The sequence below is a fragment of the Notamacropus eugenii genome, chromosome 2, assembly GCF_028372415.1.
Source record: "Notamacropus eugenii isolate mMacEug1 chromosome 2, mMacEug1.pri_v2, whole genome shotgun sequence".
Lineage (NCBI taxonomy): Eukaryota > Metazoa > Chordata > Mammalia > Diprotodontia > Macropodidae > Notamacropus > Notamacropus eugenii.
Window position 1 is genome coordinate 110,263,394 of NC_092873.1, and position 20,269 is coordinate 110,283,662.

General features: G+C 38.3%; 1 protein-coding gene across 3 annotated transcripts; it reads left to right on the top strand.

Annotated features, from left to right (window-relative positions):
- The first annotated feature begins 2,418 nt into the window (after positions 1 to 2,418).
- ENPP4 (ectonucleotide pyrophosphatase/phosphodiesterase 4) lies at positions 2,419 to 18,458 on the top strand. 3 transcript variants are annotated; one of them, XM_072642339.1, is made up of 5 exons: positions 2,419 to 3,090; positions 5,790 to 5,858; positions 10,120 to 10,981; positions 12,686 to 12,853; positions 15,176 to 18,458. In XM_072642339.1, the coding sequence occupies exons 3-5, from the start codon at positions 10,147 to 10,149 to the stop codon at positions 15,538 to 15,540; spliced, it is 1,368 nt and encodes a 455-aa protein (XP_072498440.1). In that variant the 5' UTR covers positions 2,419 to 3,090; positions 5,790 to 5,858; positions 10,120 to 10,146; the 3' UTR covers positions 15,541 to 18,458. The 3 variants fall into 3 exon arrangements, with proteins under 3 accessions (XP_072498440.1, XP_072498442.1, XP_072498441.1); XM_072642340.1 differs by lacking the exon at positions 2,419 to 3,090 and adding an exon at positions 3,116 to 3,184; XM_072642341.1 differs by lacking the exon at positions 5,790 to 5,858 and having other exon boundaries at positions 2,872 to 3,090.
- The last annotated feature ends 1,811 nt before the right edge of the window (positions 18,459 to 20,269 follow it).

Genomic DNA, 20,269 nt, shown 5'->3' on the forward strand with positions numbered 1-20,269 from the left:
ATGGAACCACAACACACTGCTCCTGAGTGCTTCAAAAGTGAATGAGAATTATGAGAGCAGAATTTAAGACCTGATAATGGGCGGAATGAAACAACTGGCAAGTCTCACCAAAGAAATACAACAAAACAATAGGCTGAGAATTCAAATACACTGAAATGAAGAATAATCTAGAAGAGGAAATAATAACACTAAAAGAAAATATGCTTACTGTCCAAACAAAACATACTGATCTTGAAGACTGGATGTGTGGAAACAACCCAAATATCATAAGTCTCTCGGAACAAGACAGGACAAAAATCCTTAAGACCATAATGCAAAACTTCTAAATGTGCACAAGAACACTGGAGTAACTCCAGGCCCAGCATTCTAACCACTGTACTACTTTGCTGCCTTTTTATATAGGATATCTAACAGTACATCCAGTATTGCAAACCCATAGACTACTTTTCAAAGATGGGAGGTGAATTTTCTCAACTTGTATTTCATTTAGATGTTAAGGAAGAAAATATATGTATGTCTATGCCCTGTGCTATGCCCTGTGATCGGTACTTCTTGCTTTTCTGGCCTCCATGCTATTTCTTGAGCAAGACATTCTATCTCCAGTATCTAAGTATTTTCATTGGCTGTCTCCCATGCCTGGAAATTTCTCCCACCTTCTCTCTCTCCTGGCCTCCTACAAGTCCCAGCTAAAAATCCTACCGCCTACAAGAAGCCTTTCCAAATGTCCCTGCTAATGCTTTCACTGTTATTACCTCCAATTTCTCCTGTTTTTAATGTGTTTGTACACAGCTGTTTGGATGTTGTTTTGCCTGTTAGGCTCCAGAGCAGGAATTTCTTTGTATCCCCAATGCTTAGCACAGCAACTATCAGATAGTAGACACTTAATGACAGAAGAAACATTTACTAATGTTTAAATTTTTGTAATTAATTTTATGCCTGTTTACTTCATAGCACAAAAGGTAATCAATTACTAAAAACCCAAACCATGCTTTTATTTCCATTTCTCCTCTCTTGACTTCCTATACTGAACACTGGATGGTCTTCGAAACATTAAAGGTTTGCATACAGAACTGCGCCTGTGAATGCCAGGGGAAGTTCCTGTTTCCTCTTTGACTTGCCACTACACCTACCCATCACAGCAGAGAATGTTTTCTGCCAACTGTTTAAAACTGAGTAATACATTGCTTAGGACACAGTGTTCCTAAGGTGTTCCTAAAGGAGAAAAAGCAACAGCAGAATTTATATATGACAAGTCAGTCCTACCTCACTATAAGCACTTTCTGCTTATTAAAGTTTTTCTGTCTTGGTTCTGGCCCAACACGTCAGAAAATCTTTGGATTTTTAAAATGGCAGAGAACCCTAGAGGTATTAAAATTCACTGTTTCCAACTACTGGCTCATGGGGGAAAAAAACAACTTTTAACAAGCTCACAAATGTTGATTACCAAAGGCTCTTTTAAAACCTAATCAAAAAACAAACAAACCTGACTATTCCTTTTCCTCCTTTCTCCCTAGGTCACCTTTCTCTGTTCTTAACAAGCTTACAAAATGTTACCAAAGGTTCTTCTTAAAACCTAATTAAAAAAAAAAACTACTCTTTTCCTCCTTTCTTCCTAGGTCTCTTCCCTCTGTTCTTAACAAGTCCACAAAATATTTATTAACAAAGGCTCTTCTCAAAACCTAATGTTTCAAAAGGAAAAAAAAAAAACAACTCACTAGTCCTTTTCCTCTTCTTTCCCCACCTCTCTCTGTCCTTAACAAGTTCACAAAATGTTGATTACCAAAGGCTCTATTTAACCCTCTTAAAAAGAAAAAAAAAATCTGACTACTCCTTCTCAAGTCTCATCTCTCTTATCCTTAAGTTCACAAAATGACTTTTACCAAAGGCTCTTCTTAAAACCTAATTTTTAAAAAGGAAAAACATTCCTTCTTTCTCTCCAGGCCACCTTTCTCTGTCCTTAACAAGCCCACGAAATGCTTGTTCCCAAAGGGTCCTAAAACCTAATTTAAAAAAAAAACCTATTCCTTTCCCTCCTTTCTCCCCAGGTGTCATTTCTGTCCCTAACAAGTCCACAAAACATTTCCAAAATCTCTTCTGAAAGCCTAATTTTTAAGAAGAAAAAGCCAAAACAGACGCCTCCTTTTCCTCCCCCCTCTGTCCCATCTCTCCGTCCTGGGTCTCCTCGAGGCTCCAGGAGCGGTGGAATGATCTCAGGTGAGAGCGCCGGCTACCTGCGGGCTGGAGCCCGCTCCTCTAGCCTCAACCCTCTCGCTTCACACGTGAAGAAACTGAGGCCCGGGGCGGGAAAGTGACTTGTCCAAAAGGGGGCACAGAGATACTTCTTGTATCCAATTACCCGGCCCCGCCCCCGGCTCTGGCACCCCACCCGCCAGGTGTGCTCCTCTCCAGGTGAAGCCCCGCGCTCGCTTCCCTCCGATGCCCGGGAGGCAGGGCTGGGGACGGTGTGAAGGAAGGGCCGCGGGGAAGCTCCGAGGGAGCGGTCTGTGGCAAGGACAAGCCCACGGTGTGGATCGAGGCGGACACAGAGGCTCATTCCCCTGGGACCTCTCTCTCCTCGCCCCTTTTCTTTCCTTTGGCCCCCGGAGCAGGGAGGTCCCGAAACCCTGCAGCCCAAGCTCCGCTCACCGAGGAGAACTCTATCCGTCCTCTAAGCCGGCGTTTCACCTCAATCACCTGTGTTCTGGGAGCATCCTGGGGCCGACCAATCAGAAGGCGGGTCCCATCCCACCCTTGCCCCGACGGCCAATCGTCGGGCGTGTCTCAAACAGCTCCGCCACACCCTTTTCCCCATTATTGCCCAACACGGCCCATCCCCCTTCCCCATCCCCTCCCCCATCCCCACCCCCCCACGGCCGGTCAGAACCGCCCGGCAACCACCCTGCCACCCCCCCCTTTTCCTCGCCGGGCGACGGCTGCTCCGGGCGGTTAGAACCGCGACCCGGACGCCCGCTACAGCTGCGCAGGCGCCGTGGGGGGGACCGCCACCGCCCCAGCCACCACACACCCTGCTTCCCAGGGCACCTCCCGGCCGGGGTCGCGAGGCTCCGCTCTCCGAGGCGCGGGCGGCGGGTGAGTCCTCGCCGTTCTGGGTCGCCTTTACCCCGAGTCACGGTCGGGGGCGTTGGGAAACGGGAGGAGCAGACACTAAGTCGGGAGACCTGAGGCGGGTAGCGGGCAAGGGAGGAGGAAGGGCAGCCGCGGGGCCGGAGGGGCGAGGGGCGAGGGGCGGGGGGCGGGGGGTCTGACCAGGGGACGGGGCTGGAGGAAGAAGGGCTAAAGGGACGGAGGGAGAGGGAGGGAGCTGGGGACGGAGGGGAGGGGGAGGGAGCTGGGGACGGAGGGGAGGGGGAGAAGGAGGGAGCTGGGAAAGGGGGAATGAGAGGATGGAGATGGGGGCTGGAGGTTGGGGAGCCTTAGAGAACGTGGGATGGAAGGGAGCCGGAATTTCAGGGGAGAAAAGGTGCCCGTATTGAGGAAGGGGGCTGGTGGCTCGTCCCCTGCGGGGAGCGATGGGGTTTTGGTGTGTGACCTCCTAAAGAGTTACGGGGAAGGCAAAGACTAAGTTCAGGGAGGATGTGGTACAAAATGGGCAGAGTGGGCAGAAATTAGATAGTCATGTGAGCTTGTTTGCTTTAGCTTGGGACCCTCAAGATGTTAAGTGGAGGTATATGATGCTCCCACACCTGGGTGGGCATCGATTTCACGAAATAACATGAAGTCAGAGCAGCTGTTCTTTCTGGGCCTTAGACACAATAATAGGTTATTAATAAAGGCTTGAGTTGAATTTAACAAAGGGATCAATGGACCTTGGGGAAACCAAGGTACCCTTTGAGCCTAAGTCTATTCCTCATAAAATGAAATGAGATTAGACTATGTCAGGGGTGGGACTGACTTCAGTTAAAAGGCATAACTTAAGGCTTCTAGAAGGCCACATGGGGCCTCAAAGCTGCAGGCTCCCCCCACTCCTGGACTAGATAGTCTCTGAGTTGCTTACCAGCTTTAAATACTGTCATGTGGTCTGGAAAGGCAAAGACTTAAGTGGAAAATGTAGTAGGAGGGGAAAGTGTTGAAGGCATCTTCTGACTTGATATGATCTGGGTTTATGCTTGTTTATATGGTTTATTTTAAGCACACAACTTTTTCTCCTCCCAAATCAGACAACAGTAATTAATAAAGCCTCTAGTATGTTTTAGGTGCTGGGGACCTCACCACAGACACTTGACACTCACTAGCTGTGTGACCTTGGGCAAGTCATTTAACCCCAATTGCCTCATCCTGGGTCATCTCCAGTCATCTTGATGAATATCTGGTCACTGGATTCAGATGGCTCTGGAGGAGAAGTGAGGCTGGTGACCTGCACAGCCCTCCCTCACTCAAAGCAAAGTCAAATGCAAGTCATGTCATTATTTCTCTGATGGCATGGTCTTCTTTGGCAATGAAGGACACCCACACCCACACCCACACCCACACCCACACGCATACACACACACACACACACACACACACACACACACACACACACACACACACACACACACACACACACACACACACACACACACACACACACACCCCAAAGTTCCTTACCTTAGTGTGAATTCCACTAACCATAGTAGAAAAGTCCTAGATATATTGTCAAATGTTTAAGTTCTAATCACTTAGGGTATCTGGAATAATTTAAAATCATAGAATCATATGACTTTTTAAACACTTAGAAGGACCTTAAAGATCATTTACTTTGCCTTCCTTATCTTGAACACAAGATTGCTTTTTCTTAACATGCTGACAAGGTCGCTGTGAGAAACAGCCAAAAAGTTGCATACCCACAGTGAGTAAATATTTTTAAACCAGGAGAGAAAATCATCTATATTTTTAGGCAAATAAGACTCCATTTAAAATTTCTCACTTAAATTAAGGACCCCATTCTAAGCAAGATATTAAAAGGTATTTGTAGAACTAATATGATATTTTAAATTTTATTGCAGGTAATAATATATGAATAGTGATACCTTTCTTTAGATGATGAATATTCAGATGCCAGCTTCAAAAGGGCTAGAATTTCTTTAAGAGTGAAAAATAACTGGAGGAGATAGTGTAATGATATTTTTGACTTCTCCAAGAGGATAACCTTGTGATATCGTCTGGGCTTCTAGATACACTGGGAAATAACAAAGGTCACTCTGCCTGCTTCTCTAAAATTTTCTTTTTGTATAGAGATTGAACATCTTGCATTTGCTTCCCAGTTCTTTAATTTTGTCATTATAAGGAGTAGGAAAGTCCTTCCATCAGTGCAGATTTACACTTGGCATTGCAATTTATGTGTTAGAAAGTTGTTTGGAGCCCTGTGTGGTTCAGTGACTTCACAGGGTCAGGTAACAAGGTACATGTTAGAGGCAGAACTTTTAAAGTTAGGGTCTTCTAGACTAGAGGGCCAGCTCATCATCATCTTTATATCCCAATGCTTGGGGAAACTACTTGGAAACATTTTTATGGGAGTTTGTTTGGGAGTTATAGAATGAGACAGAAAGAAAGTGATCAGGCCACAATGCTAAAAGTGGTACTCATGTACTGAGCCCCCTCTTTTGGAATACACACCCGTTGTTTGCACCAAAACCTCATTGTGACATTATTGTCTGTGATGTATAGGAGAAAAAAAATCACTCCTAATCAGAAATTCTAGATTATAATCTAACTTGACTCATTGTGAAGGGCCTTGAGTTGAGGATGTGCTAGAGATATTGTTGTTACTGTGTTTTGTCCCTAAACAGGTCCTGTGATGTGAGTCCTGAGAATGGCATTGAAGTAAGACTTCCTTGCACTTGGACAAAGTCAGCTGGGTAAATATATATATCTGTAAACCCATCGTGCTTCTATTTAGAATGTTCATAGAATCATAATGGAGAGCTGGTGGGAGACCCAGTAATATTCTGTTCCCTAAATATACATACTCTAACTTACTTCAAATGATCTTCATATAACATGGATTTAAGAAGGCCCTTCACAGCTATTAACATTTATATAGCACTTACTGTATGCCAGATCTTGTCAGTAGTTCTTTTACAAATATTGTATCATTTCATCTTTCCAACATCCTCTGCCCTGGGGTTTATCTGTTATTATCTTCATTTTACAGTTGAGGAACACTGAGGCAAATATTGTGTTAAGTGAATTGCTAGTAAGTGTCTGAGGCCAGATTAGAACTCATGAAGAAGAGTTTCCCTGACTCCAGGCCTGGCACTCTATCCACTGTGCCACTTAGCTGCCTCTTTTCCCATTTACAACAGTCAGAAAAGTATAGCTTTAGTGTAAATGAGTGTGAATACCAGATTAGAGAACTGTTTGTGTAGATAACTTTCAGTGGTGACATCTAGATCACTTTGTACCCTCTCAAGCAGCTTCCAACATATAAACTTTAGAAGTTTCTACTTTTAACTGTGTGCTTTTAGTTTTTTAGCTGTTCAGTAGTCCTGAAATTTTGACCAATCTTTGATACACATTAAAAATTTTGAAACATCTATCAAGATCAGAATAAATAAGCAACTTTTCTTTCTAGAGAGGGGCTCAAAATTTCAGATTTCTTTCAGTAGTATGAATTTTGTTGTTCAGTCTTTTTCAGTTGTCTGACTCTTCATGAACCCATTTGAGCTTTTCCTGGCAAAGATATTGGAGTGGGTTACCATTTGCTTCTCTGGCTCCTTTTACAGATGCAGAACTGAGGCAACCAGGATTAAGTGACTTGCCCAGGGTCACACTGTGCTAGTATATATCTGAGGCTGGATTTGAACTTAAGAAGATGAGTCTTCCTGACTTCAGACCCAGCACTCTATTCACTCTGGGCCACCTAACTGCCCAATAGTATAAATACATTGATCAAATAAAAGTATTCTTTCAAATAATTTTTCATCACTTAAAAATTTATGTGCTTTCAACCAGTAGAGGAGTGGCAGTGCTGATTTTGTTTTGCTGTATGTTTTCTTTGAGATGAGTAAAAATGTTAAAAACTAGTGTAAATACTCTATAATTTGCAGTGCTGCTCTACAGTATTGTTGATTACTTGGTTTTACTTAATTTTTTAGATTTTGGGGCTGATTGTTATTAATTATATATAATTCAGTATAGTGGATTTGCCAGAAGATGGCAGCACTTCAGGAGAAAGTTAAATCCATTAAAATGCCATCAGATTGACATTCATCATCATGAAAATATCACACTGCTTTCTAATGCTTTTCAATCATTTTTAATACTTTTTCCTTTTGTCTGTTTTAAAAAATATTGCCTCTTTGTTTTTCTAATGATAATACATAGTTCCTAAAGAAATAAAGAGGTTTGCATCCATGACACAAGAAACGTCAAGAACCCCAGAACTATGATGTCTTCTTCTAGCTTTAAAAATTAAAATAGTTTTTAAGCATTTTTCTGTCATGCCTGGCAAAATTTATGAATCCTTCAGAATAATAATGTTTCTAGATGCATAAAATGAAAATACATAGGATTACAAAGAAAACTAATTATAATGAAATATAGTTATCAAAATTTTAAGTTCATCAACTCTGGGTTAAAAATTTCTTGTCTGTTTGTTGTTCAGTCATTTCAGTCATATTTGACCCTTTGTCACCCCATTCGAGATTTACTTTGCAAAGATACTGGAGTGGTTTGCCATTTCCTTCTCCAGTGGATCCAATTTGTCAGGGAATCAGGGTTTGTGACTTGACCAGGGTCACACAGCTAAGAAGTATCTGAGGCTAGATTTTGAACTCAGGTCTTCCATACTCCAGGCTTGTTGTTCTGTTCACTAAGCCACTGGCTACCTCTGTATCTTGTCCTACACCATCCTTTTACTTTAAATATTGAGAGCCAGATCTTTGACCAAGTTACATAGCTTTAAATCTATGACATCTGATGCCATGTTCCTTCTTCATTCTCTGTATGTTTAGTAGTTTAAATAACTTATATTGAGGAATCTTTGTGGAATGTATATAGGTTGTATTAATGCCTTGTGTCCTTTCCCTTCCTTAGTTATTAGTAATTGTTAGTGTGTGATAGGGCCTTTTTGAGGTGCTTGACCCTGTTCTTTTTGTTAAGAGAGGTAATCTTAGGTTAATTGGAGTTGAGCTGTGGGAATCTTCCAAGATTGAAGGATCTTCATGGAAAAGATTTTTTTTCAGAATTTCTAGTTAGTACCTGGTGCAAAGCCAGTTGGTGACTCAAATTTAGTAGCTTTTATTAAGCACCTGAATACTTACCACTATACCAGGTGCTCTAAGTGAAGTAAAAAATAGAGCCCTCTGCCCTGAAGTAACTTCATCTCAATTGGATGCAAGAGAAATATAGAATTTAAAAATTACACTTTGATATTACTGAAAATACATACACATGTATACAGGTAGCTTAATAGCTGAGGGAGGAGCATAGGCAGTACTAGAAAGGTGGTGTAATAAAGTGAGTGGGGCTGGGCATCTGCTACCTTAGGGGCAGGGCACTGACTGGAAAGCAGAGACATTTCACCTTTGAGGATTAGCATAGGGAAAAGGCCAGATGTGTTCTTAACAATGAGGAATCCAAACTGGAGAGAGCATATAGAGGGGAGTAGTAACGTTTAGGAACAGTAGTAGGGTGCAACTGATGATGAGAAGGGGCCATGGGATATTTGAGTGAGTATCGAATTGGGAGCCAGGACACCCATGTTTGGATCTTGCCTCAGATACTTGAGTTAGCTGTGTGATCACAGGTAAGTTGCTCAACTTCTCAGGGCCCTCGATTTTTTTCTCTGTTAAAGGAAGAGTAATTGATATACTACATACTTAAAAGTGTTATTCTAAGAAAAGTGCCTTGTAAGCTACAAAATTCTATAAAAATGTGATGATGATGATGACTTATGTACCTTTAATGCTAGGCAGGAGAATATAAGAATTGATACAAAAGGCTATTAGGGGCACCACTGAAGTTTTGTGAATAAGAATTAGGTTCAAAGGTCCCTTCTAACTAGCTATGTGAACCCAGGCAAATCCTTTAACCTCTTTAAGACTGTTTCCTTATTTGTAAAATGAGAGGGTGGAATTAAATGGTCTCTGAGGTTCATTTCAGCTCAAAATCTATTATCTTTCAATGCATGGTGAATATAATGTTTGAGAAATTATCGTAGAAGGATGTTTTTGATGCTCAGGAGTAGAGACAAACTGAAAGCAGAGAAACCAATGAGGATGTTATTCTGGTAATGTTTTATTTGAACTAAAGTGTTCAAAGTGGAAAAAAATGGAAAAGAAGAAGGGTCAAGTCCTAAGAGGAAGGATTGACAAGTTAACAACTACCTAAAATATAGAGATAAAAAGAGAAAGGGAGTAAAGTTAACTCTGAAGTTGTGAGCCTGAAAGAGAGGAATGATAAATGTGTCATTGACAATGATGAGAGAGCTGAGAGAGAGGGTGCTTTCTGGAGTGGAGGAATATGGTTCATGTTAATGTGGAAAATATTAAATCAGAGTTCTTGAGGATGGTGTACCTGCTGCAAACACAGTCTTATATGCCTTCTTAAGTTTACCTGCAGCAGACTGTAGTGAGCAAATTAGGAGTAGATTTAGGAGAAAACATTGAATGAAGAAAATTCTTTTGCACAGTATTTACTCATTTACCTCTACTTCCCCTGGCTCTGAGATATGTCTTTCAGGAAGTGTAAAGAGTCATTTAAGCAAGAAATGTATTTTCCTCCACCATCCCAACACTATAGACTCTCAAAAAATTAAATTAAGAGCAGTAAAGTATAAAAACAATTGTTAAACATTTTTGTTTTCTTGGATACTCAATTTATACTATATCATCTGTTTTTGTCAAACCTTCACAGCAGCTCCTTCTAACAGCAGCAGATAAACTGGGGCAACCAGGTACAAGATAATAATTTGGGGGTGGGGGAGAGGGATTTTTTCCCCCTCTTTAAACGATGAAGGAAGAAAACAGTGGAAATGTTCAAGTAAGCACAGTAATTTTTTTGTTTTCAATTTTATTATTGCTGAATTGAATCCATTTTAAAATATGATCTCCAATAATTTTTTAACTTAAAAAAATCAGTTATTAACTGCTGAACTGAATATTTTTATATTTTTAGGTAGATTGGCTATTGCCTTTTGGAACGATGTCCACAATGAAGTTAGTATTGACACTTCTGTTTTCTGGAATTATAACTAGCTGCAGAGGTAATTCTACATATAATTTGGTGCCTCGATTACTCTTGGTATCCTTTGATGGCTTCAGGGCTGACTATCTAAAGAAGTATGAACTTCCTCATCTTCGTAATTTTGTCGAAGATGGTGTCTTGGTGGAGCATGTTAAGAACGTTTTTATCACAAAAACTTTTCCAAATCACTACAGCATAGTGACAGGCCTGTATGAAGAAAACCATGGCATCGTGGCTAACTCAATGTATGATGCAGAAACACAAAAAAGTTTTTCAGAATCTAAAGACAAAGATCCTTTTTGGTGGAATGAAGCAACCCCTATTTGGGTAACCAACGAACTTGAGGAAAACAGAACGAGTGCTGCTGCTATGTGGCCTGGAACTGATGTGGCTATCCACAATACAACGCCTTCCTATTTTATGAATTATAATCCTTCAGTAACATTTGATGAGAGATTAGATAATCTTACCAAATGGCTGAACAACTCAGATCCTTTGGTTACCTTTGCAACACTTTATTGGGAAGAACCAGATGCAAGTGGACACAAATATGGACCTGATGATAAAAAGCAAATGAGTGCTGTATTGAAACAAGTAGATAAGCACATTGGTCGCCTTGTCCAGAAACTCAAGACCTTGGGATTGTGGGAAAGCCTTAATGTGATTATTACAAGTGATCATGGGATGACCCAGTGTTCTAAGGATAAATTGATAAAATTGGATGCCTGCATTGATCGTTCAAACTACACTATAGTAGACACGACCCCAGTTGCTGCAATATTGCCTAAAGAAAGTATGTATATATTTAGACAGGAATAAAGCTGTTGTTCTGTTGGGGGAGGGAGGAATGTAAAAAGTTGCATTTGGGGTTTTTAGCAAATCTGTCTCTAATTTAGGCAGATCCATACTCTTGCAGTTAAGGAAGTATAAAAATGCTGGCTTGGATGTTTTAAGTGACTGGATATATATCCAGGGTGGCAGTTTAGTTACATAATTATGCCTTATTTTTTTGTCATTGAAGTAGAGACGGTCCACAGATAATTTAAAAGCCATTTGTTTTAGCTTTTAGAATATATGTTTACATTTGCCCTATGTTTACTTCCGAATTAAATTTCCTTTTTAAGTGAGTTTAAAATTAGTTTGCCATCTAAGTTGGCAGAAGCTAATATGTTGCATAGGCATTTTAAAAAATTGTTACAGATAATCCACAAAGTCATTAAAAGAGCAGTGATTTTATAGTTAAAGTATCGGAACATAATCACATAATGATTATTATTACTCTGTCTTTTAAGGAATATAGATGAGTTAGGCAGTGTTCGTGGTTTGGAAACTATTCCACAAGTATTCAGGTGTCAGAGATTGCTAGTGGGAGTGAGTACAAAATAGCTTATGCAAATTCTAGGCAGAATACTTTTTTCTTCTCAAAGTCAACCTTATGAATTATGAACCCTAATGAAAAAAGAGAAAATAAAAAGAATTATCAGAATCTACTATATGCAATCATCTGTTAATGAATTTAAAGTAAAAGTATGTTTATGGGCACAAATTCATAACATCTCAAATAACAAGAAATAGTCATTTTTAACAGTTTTAGAATGTAAAGTTGAACAAAGCATAAATGAAATAAAAGAAGGGGAAAAGAAAAATTCTGACCAAACAGGTGTACAAATGAATTCCATCAAACCTTGAAAGGTCTTTACTACAAAAATTATCAATAATTGAAAGTGTTCTACTAAGCTCCTTTTCTGAAACATATGATTCTAATACCAAAACGAAGAGGAATAAAGCAAAGAGAACTGTAGATCAATATCAGCAATGAATATTGATGCAAAAATTTTAAATAAGATTCTAGCCAATAGACTACTATTACACACACACAAATACACAAACATACATGCATACACAATTATTCATTACAACCAAGTTAGCTTTGTGCCATTTTCAACATGGGAAAGCATTTAGGATAATTAGTCATGTTAAAAACAGCTGCATGAATATATCAACAGATATAAAGAAATCCCACTTTGACTTAATGTAGCACTTAGTACTGCTAAAAAGCATAGGTATGGAAGGACCTTTTTTTTTTTTTTTTAATATGATAGAAAGTACAGCTTTAAAACCAAAAGTTAGGCAATCCTTTCAATGAAGAACTATTCAAAGCTTTCCTATTAAATGGAGAGGTAAGGCAAAAATGCCCCTTTTATTTGACCAAGTTCTAGCAATGCTAGCAGTAGAAGTAGTGAGATAGGAGGAGCAAGACAGCATAGAAAGGAGACAAACTGTCACTATTAAAGAAGACATGATGGTTTACTTAGAAAACCCCAGAAAATCATTAAAGAAACTAATTGGGTGATTAATAGTTTCAGAAAAGTATTAGGATACAAGGGAAATCCACCAAAAGACAAAAATGACAAGGTGATTGCTTTAATCCTTATCGCGTTTTTCTTTTGCAATATTTTCATTGACTAATGTTTCATTTATTTCCTTTTTCTCCCAGATCAAACATATGTTTTTAAAAAACTAGAACACTGCAGTACTCACATGAAAGTCTATCTTAAAGATGATATTCCTGGAAGATTTCATTACCAACACAGTGCACGAATTCAGCCAATCCTTTTGGTTGCAGATGAAGGCTGGACAATTGTGCTTAATGAATCATTTAAATGTAAGTGCTTTTTCTGCTTGCTTGGTAAGGATGCAAATCACATTTTCAGATGTAGAAATGCTTCTGTGTTACTTATTTGAGACATTTCTCACATTCAAAATTGGTAGAATTTTGTCAGGTGTTTCATAATTATGGCATTTCTGAGGTCTCTTCTAGTGCTAAATCTGCCTCAGTAGGTGTCACAACATCTGTTCAGTCTGTTAATGAGATCTTAGATTTTTATACAATCTTAACAAATTCACAACAGATTGTCACAGATTTTAAGCAGCAAATTAGAAGTAGAGCACAACAGCAGCAAGAAGTAACTGGTAGCTTTTTTGTAAGGGAAGAAATAGACTTTTAAAAATAGACATGTGAACTTGAAGAGCATGGAAGTCTGAGGCCATTTAGTGTAGGGTCTAGTAATCCTGTGGATCTGAGTAGGCTTGATGATATTATTATAGCATAGTACAAAAATTGATTTCTAAATGACTTATGATTTTCATTTTGAACCTCATTACATTATGTTTAGTGCAATCCTGTTTAGAAAATGAAAAGTACTTACAAATTTCTTCTTCTGTAGGTCTGCCCTTCTCCCTTTATTTAAATTTTTAATTGCCTTTTTTCATTATGTACCTGTCATTTGTGATATACCCTTGTAACAAAGAAAAAAGCATTAATCATAATCAACTTTGAATTGTCATCTTTGAATAATGTATGTAGTGACCCATATTCTTAGGTTCCCACCTCTCCAGTGAAGAGATGGAGGTACTGCTACCTAACACATTTAAATTTCCATCAGAAATAGTTAGTTACATGGGGGTAACCTGAAAGTATTTGGAAAAAATTATGTATGGGACCTCCCTCCCAAAGTCAGATAAATATCATCACTATGCTAAGAAAATGTTATTACTATGCTAATGTGGAAACAAGGAAATTCTGTTTTCCACAGTCCTAGGTGATAAGGTTTGCCACCTAGCATGGACAGGTTAGAGGTCAGAAACTAATGCATAGGCTCAGTGAGCTGTGTGAAGAAAAGTCTATCAGAGAGGAGAACATAAAGTCACATGGCCAGGGGATGGTATCGCGGGAGATCCAAAGTTCAGAAAACAGTATAAGAAGCTCCATTTTTCTGAATGTGTTGTAGTAGTCCTGTAACCTTACTAGGGAGACTACCTGGCCATTCAGGGGGAATGGACATAAAGATTAATAAAGGCTTTCCTGATTATATTTTTCACTGTTGGGTGCTTGTTAGATGGCTCACTTCTAACACTTAAGAAAATAATTTGGTATATCATAAAATTTCAGGAAAAGCATTCTTCAACCCGTAGTTGGTGGACATGAAACAATGAAAGTTGTGCTAAAACTCGTGTGATTGAAGAAAGTCTGGTCCTGGTCCTATTGAATCAGCAATCAAATATTAAAAATGAATTTGATATAGTTTTAGAAATGTTAGGTGCATTTTATACTAACAAATATAATCATCTCATTATGTAGATGATGCTACCTAAAGGATTTTTTGCAACATATTATGAGTTAAGCACTGTAATGCCTGAAAATACATACTAATTTTCATTTAATTAGGCCAATATTTTTTAAAATCAGACTGTTACTACAGACCTTAGCTTATTATACTTCTAATGGTTATTCATATGCCATAGCTTCATGTCTCTGTTCCCAAAAAGGTTTTTTTAAAAATAAGTTTTAATTGTATATTTCTGAAATTTTTGTAGAAAGTTGCATTAATGGGGGGGGGGGGCCGGGGCAGGAGTAGGCTTTACTAATCAAATGACTCCTGATCATGAAATCATTATTCCTGCAGTATTTATTGATAGTCTGAATTTGACTGGGAGCCACTGTTTGTAATTCTTAGTCCATGTTGTTGCCTCATGGACCTTAGCTAATCATTTCTGCTTTCTCAAAGTCTGCATTCCCTTTATGCTCTTACTCCTTTATTTTGTTTCCCTTGCTGTTCATACTCACAATTTGCCACCCCAAGCACTCTTTGTAGGAGGCCTTGGGAAATTGTGAGGATGAGTGGCAGAACCTTAGAAGGGAGTTTGTCTGGAGACTATGAGGAAAGTGAGAGGGAAATGTAGTTGAAACTTGAAGGTGGTGGGGGTTGAGTTCGATTCAAGGGAATGAATGGGATAGAGGAAGAGAGCTGGCTCAGCCATAATCCTGAAACCTTGATTTTTGAATCTCTGCACAAAATGATTTGTTTAATCAGAGGTCATACATGAGTCTACTGTGCTTATATTGGAAACTTTTTTTTAATATATATTTTGGTACCAAAAAAGAAAATCTACTTACTAACACAGGTTTTTGCTTTCTTTTTTCCAGTAGGTGACCATGGTTATGATAATGAATTGCCAAGCATGCATCCATTCCTGGCTGCCCATGGCCCTGCTTTTCACAAAGGCTATAAGCACAGCACAATTAACATTGTAGATATTTATCCTATGATGTGTCACATCCTGGGATTAAAACCACATCCAAACAATGGAACCTTTAGTAACACTAAATGTTTATTAGCTGATCAATGGTGCATAAATCTCCCAGAAGCTATCGGAATAGTAATGGGTGCCCTTCTGGTGTTAACTGCTGTGACCGGCCTCATCGTTATCATGAAAAACAAACTGTCTGTTCCACGCCCGTTTTCCCGACTTCAGCTACAAGAAGAAGATGATGATCCATTGATTGGATAGCCTGTGCAAAGTTTTGACTTTGTGTCTTGAAGCAGTCATTTGAGTTAGTCATCAAATGTAGGAGAATTATGCTGAATGGTATATCAGCAAAAGGTACACTTTGAAAGAATTACAAAGGAGTTAGACCAAACACGTTCACAGTTGTTTTTATACATCTTTCGGTGTGTTAGCAAATATAAACTACTCTGACTGACCATAGATAAGTTTGTTAGACAAGCCAAAAAGTGATCTCCTTTGCAAACCAGAAAAATCTGTTGTGCAGAATTATTTATGCCACTTTTTGTTTTTGCAAGTATTGCACCTCCAGATACCAAAAATTTAGCAATTATCTAGGTCTCTAGTGAATTTTTTTTATTTGTACATGAAACAAAATTCTTCATGCAGTTCTTGCACATTCATGTATCAGGGAGAAAAGAGATTCTATATTTTTGTATTAACCTTTAATAAGACCCTTGCCCTCAGGTAATATGTACATGTGGTGAAATGCTGCCTTTGACATAGAGTTAGGAGATAGGAAAGCAGAGATCCAATTTAAGAAGCATTGATTCTTAGGAAAGGTAATCGAAGTTAAATTTTTGCAAGCCAAGTGTGTGTGTCACCATTCTTGAGAAATATTTCTAATTTTATGACTTACTCTTTTGGGGTCTTCTTGATGAATTGTATCTGATTAGAAAAGTAGGAGAAAGTTACATATTTTATGAAAACCTTTTCTGCCTGAGTTACAGATTTGGTTGTCTATATGGCACCTGAGCATTTTTTTTTTTTTAAGCGAGAACCCAACAACCTGACTTTAACTTTAAGTCTGTGGACTTTCAAATAATCCTTGGGATTAACCTCTTAGGAAGATTTTATTTTTGCACTTAAATTTAAGTTATTTTACACTTAAACTTTTGCACTTAAACATTCTATATTTGTAACTCATGAATTAAAATTATACTTATTTTTTTAATCACTGGTTTTGGTTACTATTGCTAACTTTCTCATGTTATTTACTTTACCACATGATATCCTGTTACTAGGAAACACATTAAGTATTAGATTTAAGAAGTACTTTCTCTCCCCTTTGAACATTCTTGGTGGCTCAACTTTCTAGGCAGTTACATAGTTCAAAGAACTAAGTACTGAGATTTAGGACCTTTTTGCCTTGTTTGTGTGTCATCTTTGAAGAATAAAAATTACTTACACTGTGATTTTTATTCACATTGTGACAATGCTGAGTGTCCCAAATAACTTTATTGACCTTATTTTCAGTTCTTATTTATATCACAGAAGCATTGTTTCTCATGTTTTGACTGGCTTAAAGCCAAAGATTGATGGTGAAGAAGTGTGCTTCTCTGTCCAAGGGTGGCACTTCCTAATGCTAATTGAGAATTTTAAGATTCTTATAAGGAAGTTAACACATTGCATTCTCAGTAACTATTTAGTGGAAAAATTTTGTCTCTAAAGTTAGAGGAATGCCTGAGATAAGTGGTTAATACAACTTGTGATCTTTAAAAAGTTAGTAGTGTGAAATATTGAATAGCTGAGCTTATAAACATCATTATCTAAGTGAGTTAACTTTTGATTATTTGTGATGATGGAATACAGCATTCTTATTGATTGGCAGACTGAATCAATCTGTGTAGTCAACTCTGGCCTCTATTCTGGTAGCAGAATTCTTTGACTAATCAGGTTGATTGACCTCTACAAAGAGTCCCAGTCCAATTCTGCAGACATAACTTAAGGGTGATTAATGTTCATGCAGGTAAAGGGAATATTGACTATCGAGAGCACATGAACAAACAGATTATTTTAGGATTATTTATTTACCTTTCTGACAAATATTTGTATCTGAGGGGTACTAGTTTATTTTTGTGGATTACTGTAAGCATTACCACAATCCAGACTAGAAACTTACCTGTAGAACAAAATCAATCCAAGAATATAATTGCAAAATATTTTCAGAACTTTAAAATCTGGGCAATTCGACTGTTTTTAGAGCAAGTGACTAAAATGGTAGTTAACTGTTTTATAGTAATTGGCGCAGAAGTTGGCCCTTACAATCAGTAGGCTTATTGATCTTCAAAAAGTTTTCATGACTTCTTTCTGAAAATCTCAGCTTTCTAAAATGTAGCATGTGTTTTGTTAATGAGTTATGTAAAACAAGAATATACATTTATCTGTTAAATTCCAACAAGATTGGATTCTTTTTTGTTTTTGTTAATATTTATTTTTCTGGGGAAAGAACAGTACTTAAAATGAAAAGTTTATTATTAAATTATACTTTGAGTTGATTTACAGTATGAAAATTTTAGTCTGCCACTCTAGAAAATAAGCCAGGAGCTGCTGTAATACACTGGAAAATATCTAGTAAACTTAACCTTATAAAATTGCTGTACATTTTGGTAAGCATTTCAAATATTTGATTGGTAAGGCTGATTATCTTTTTGTATACAACTTAAAAATGAAATCTTTATTACTGGAGATTTAACAGTTTCCAACATTGTCAATTGAAGGTAGTAAGAGTTTTAACTTTTTCAGTTAAGAATGAAACTGATAGAAGGTATCTTCAGTACATGGGGACAGTTCTGCTGTTCCCATGAACAGCTGAAAACAACCCACTCATATGATATTCCTTGTAGTGATCTGCTCATTATAAGAACTTGAATATCAAGTTACTTAGGACACTGGAGAGTTGAAAGTGTTTTTTCATGCTTTTTGTTTGCCAGTATCTGGTAAGATCTAAAACCTGGGGATGGGGGGGGGGGGGGGGCGCAGGGAGGAGGGAAAGGGGTAGTTGTTTAAGGGAAAAGGATGATTAGAAATGTTTATTCATTTTCTCCTCATATAATACTGTGTGTGAATAAAGTGTAAATGTGATAAAGTATGCATTTAAAAATGTAGTGCCTTAAGTTTTAAGTAAAATATTTATATTTTAATTTTGTTTTGATTTCTATGGAGAGATTTCTGCATATACCTTTGAAAAAAAGCCACCTCACCAATGAAAATAATCTTCAGATTCTCTACTCTGTTTATTCGAAGTGTAAGCTTTACTAAGAGGTAGCAGTGTTGTGGTGAAAGAACGTTGGACTTCAGTTAAGTCTGGTCTCAAGCCCTTGTTCTGCCACTAGCAATATGTGGTGTGTCCATTGCCTATCACTTAAACTTACTAAACCTCACTTTGCTAATCTATACAGTGGTCATGCATTGTGAGGGTAAAGTGCTTTGTAAACTTCTACACCCTTGTAATAATGAATGAAAAAGTATTAAGTACTTAACTCTGAGCTACCTGCTTGGGAGATAAATAGAAGAGTAAGACATCCCATAAGTGCTGTCTCCATGAGAGTAGGGGAAGTTTCAACCACAAATCCTATGGTCTTTAGATGCATCAACAAAGCAGATGCTAATGCATATCTTTAATGTAATTTCCATTAACATAATCCCATTTTTCTGCGAACAATTTTGACATTACCAGTATGTTGGTGGGTACAAAGATCTTTTCTGGGTCTTCAATAGCTGTGGTTATTGAAGTAATTGCAAAGTTGCATCTCCACCTAGGTTGTTTTCCAGAATGATAAACAAAAGCAGGACTGGTAGATTTGAGAGATGCTGCCACCCCAGAGGCTCTTAAATTACTTCCTTTGCCATTGATGGCCATTGATGTAGTAGTATTTGTAGGGTATAGTAGTGGCTCAGAAGGTAAGGTGCCTTCTCCAGGGACTGCTTCCCTCCATGATCACTGTGGGGCCTGAGGCAGAAGCAGGATCAAGGCTCTGGGGAGTGGTTGCTTTTTGTAAGGGGCTTAGGTTCAGGGTGGTAGATGTCTCCATTAGGATTGGAGAGATGGTGATCAAGGGTAGGAATGGTGATTTTTGAGCTGGCCTTGCCTCTGTTTCCCTCAAGGGTACCTTGCTGCTTCAGCAAGACTGGCTTAGCTGCCCCAGTGGTGGGGATGGTAGATGGTGGTTGGCTTTTTCTTCACAATGGTTGCTTCCCTGGTTGATGACTTCAAGGTCCTGGATGGAAGAAGAACCAGTGGTCTGGAGGGCACTACTATTCCTAATCCAGAGAATTCGCCACTTAGCCAGGAGGAGTCACCTTAAGGAGAGTGACCCCACCCTCTTGGCTGACTCAGTTCCCATATATCATGTTAGCTCTTACTACAAAATGAATTAGGGCTGAACCTATTTTTTGTTTTGCTCTAATGTTGCTGCTGTATCTCTTTTAAGTGACCTTAAATTTTTTTTTTAACATTTTAATTCTTGGAAAGTTTAACATCTATGTGTGTGTGTGTGTGTGTCTGTATATTGCTGATGTTATTTGCTTCTCTATTTACATATGATTTGGTGTTAATTTCAAGAATTTAACTAGAAGAATTTTGATTTCATATTTCAAACAATATTTTAAGTACTTTACTGGTGAAACTAAATTTTTAAAATAGACTTTATTTTAGGCCTATTGGCTTTTTCAGCTTTACCCTCTACCTCATTGTCCAAGGGATGCTGTGAATTTGGAAAGCCCAATAATACTGGACCCTGCAGCTTTTCCAAATGTGATATCTATTTCTAGCATAAAGTCATGCAAAAGTAAGCAAAATATTTCTACCAGCACTTTCTGTGATGACAAAGAACCAGAAGCAAAGTAGGTGTCGATTGGGAAAAAGCTAAATGAATTATGGTACATGAATGTCGTGGAAAATCACTGGACTGTAAAAAATGATGATGAATACAGTGTGGAAAGATAGGAACTT

Coding starts and splice junctions, on each gene's coding strand:
- ENPP4 (XM_072642339.1), top strand. CDS start 10,147: ATGTCCACAATGAAGTTAGTATTGACACTTCTGTTTTCTGGAATTATA. Junction 10,982..12,685: donor TGCAATATTGCCTAAAGAAA/GTATGTATATAT, acceptor TTTTTCTCCCAG/ATCAAACATATGTTTTTAAA. Junction 12,854..15,175: donor GCTTAATGAATCATTTAAAT/GTAAGTGCTTTT, acceptor TCTTTTTTCCAG/TAGGTGACCATGGTTATGAT.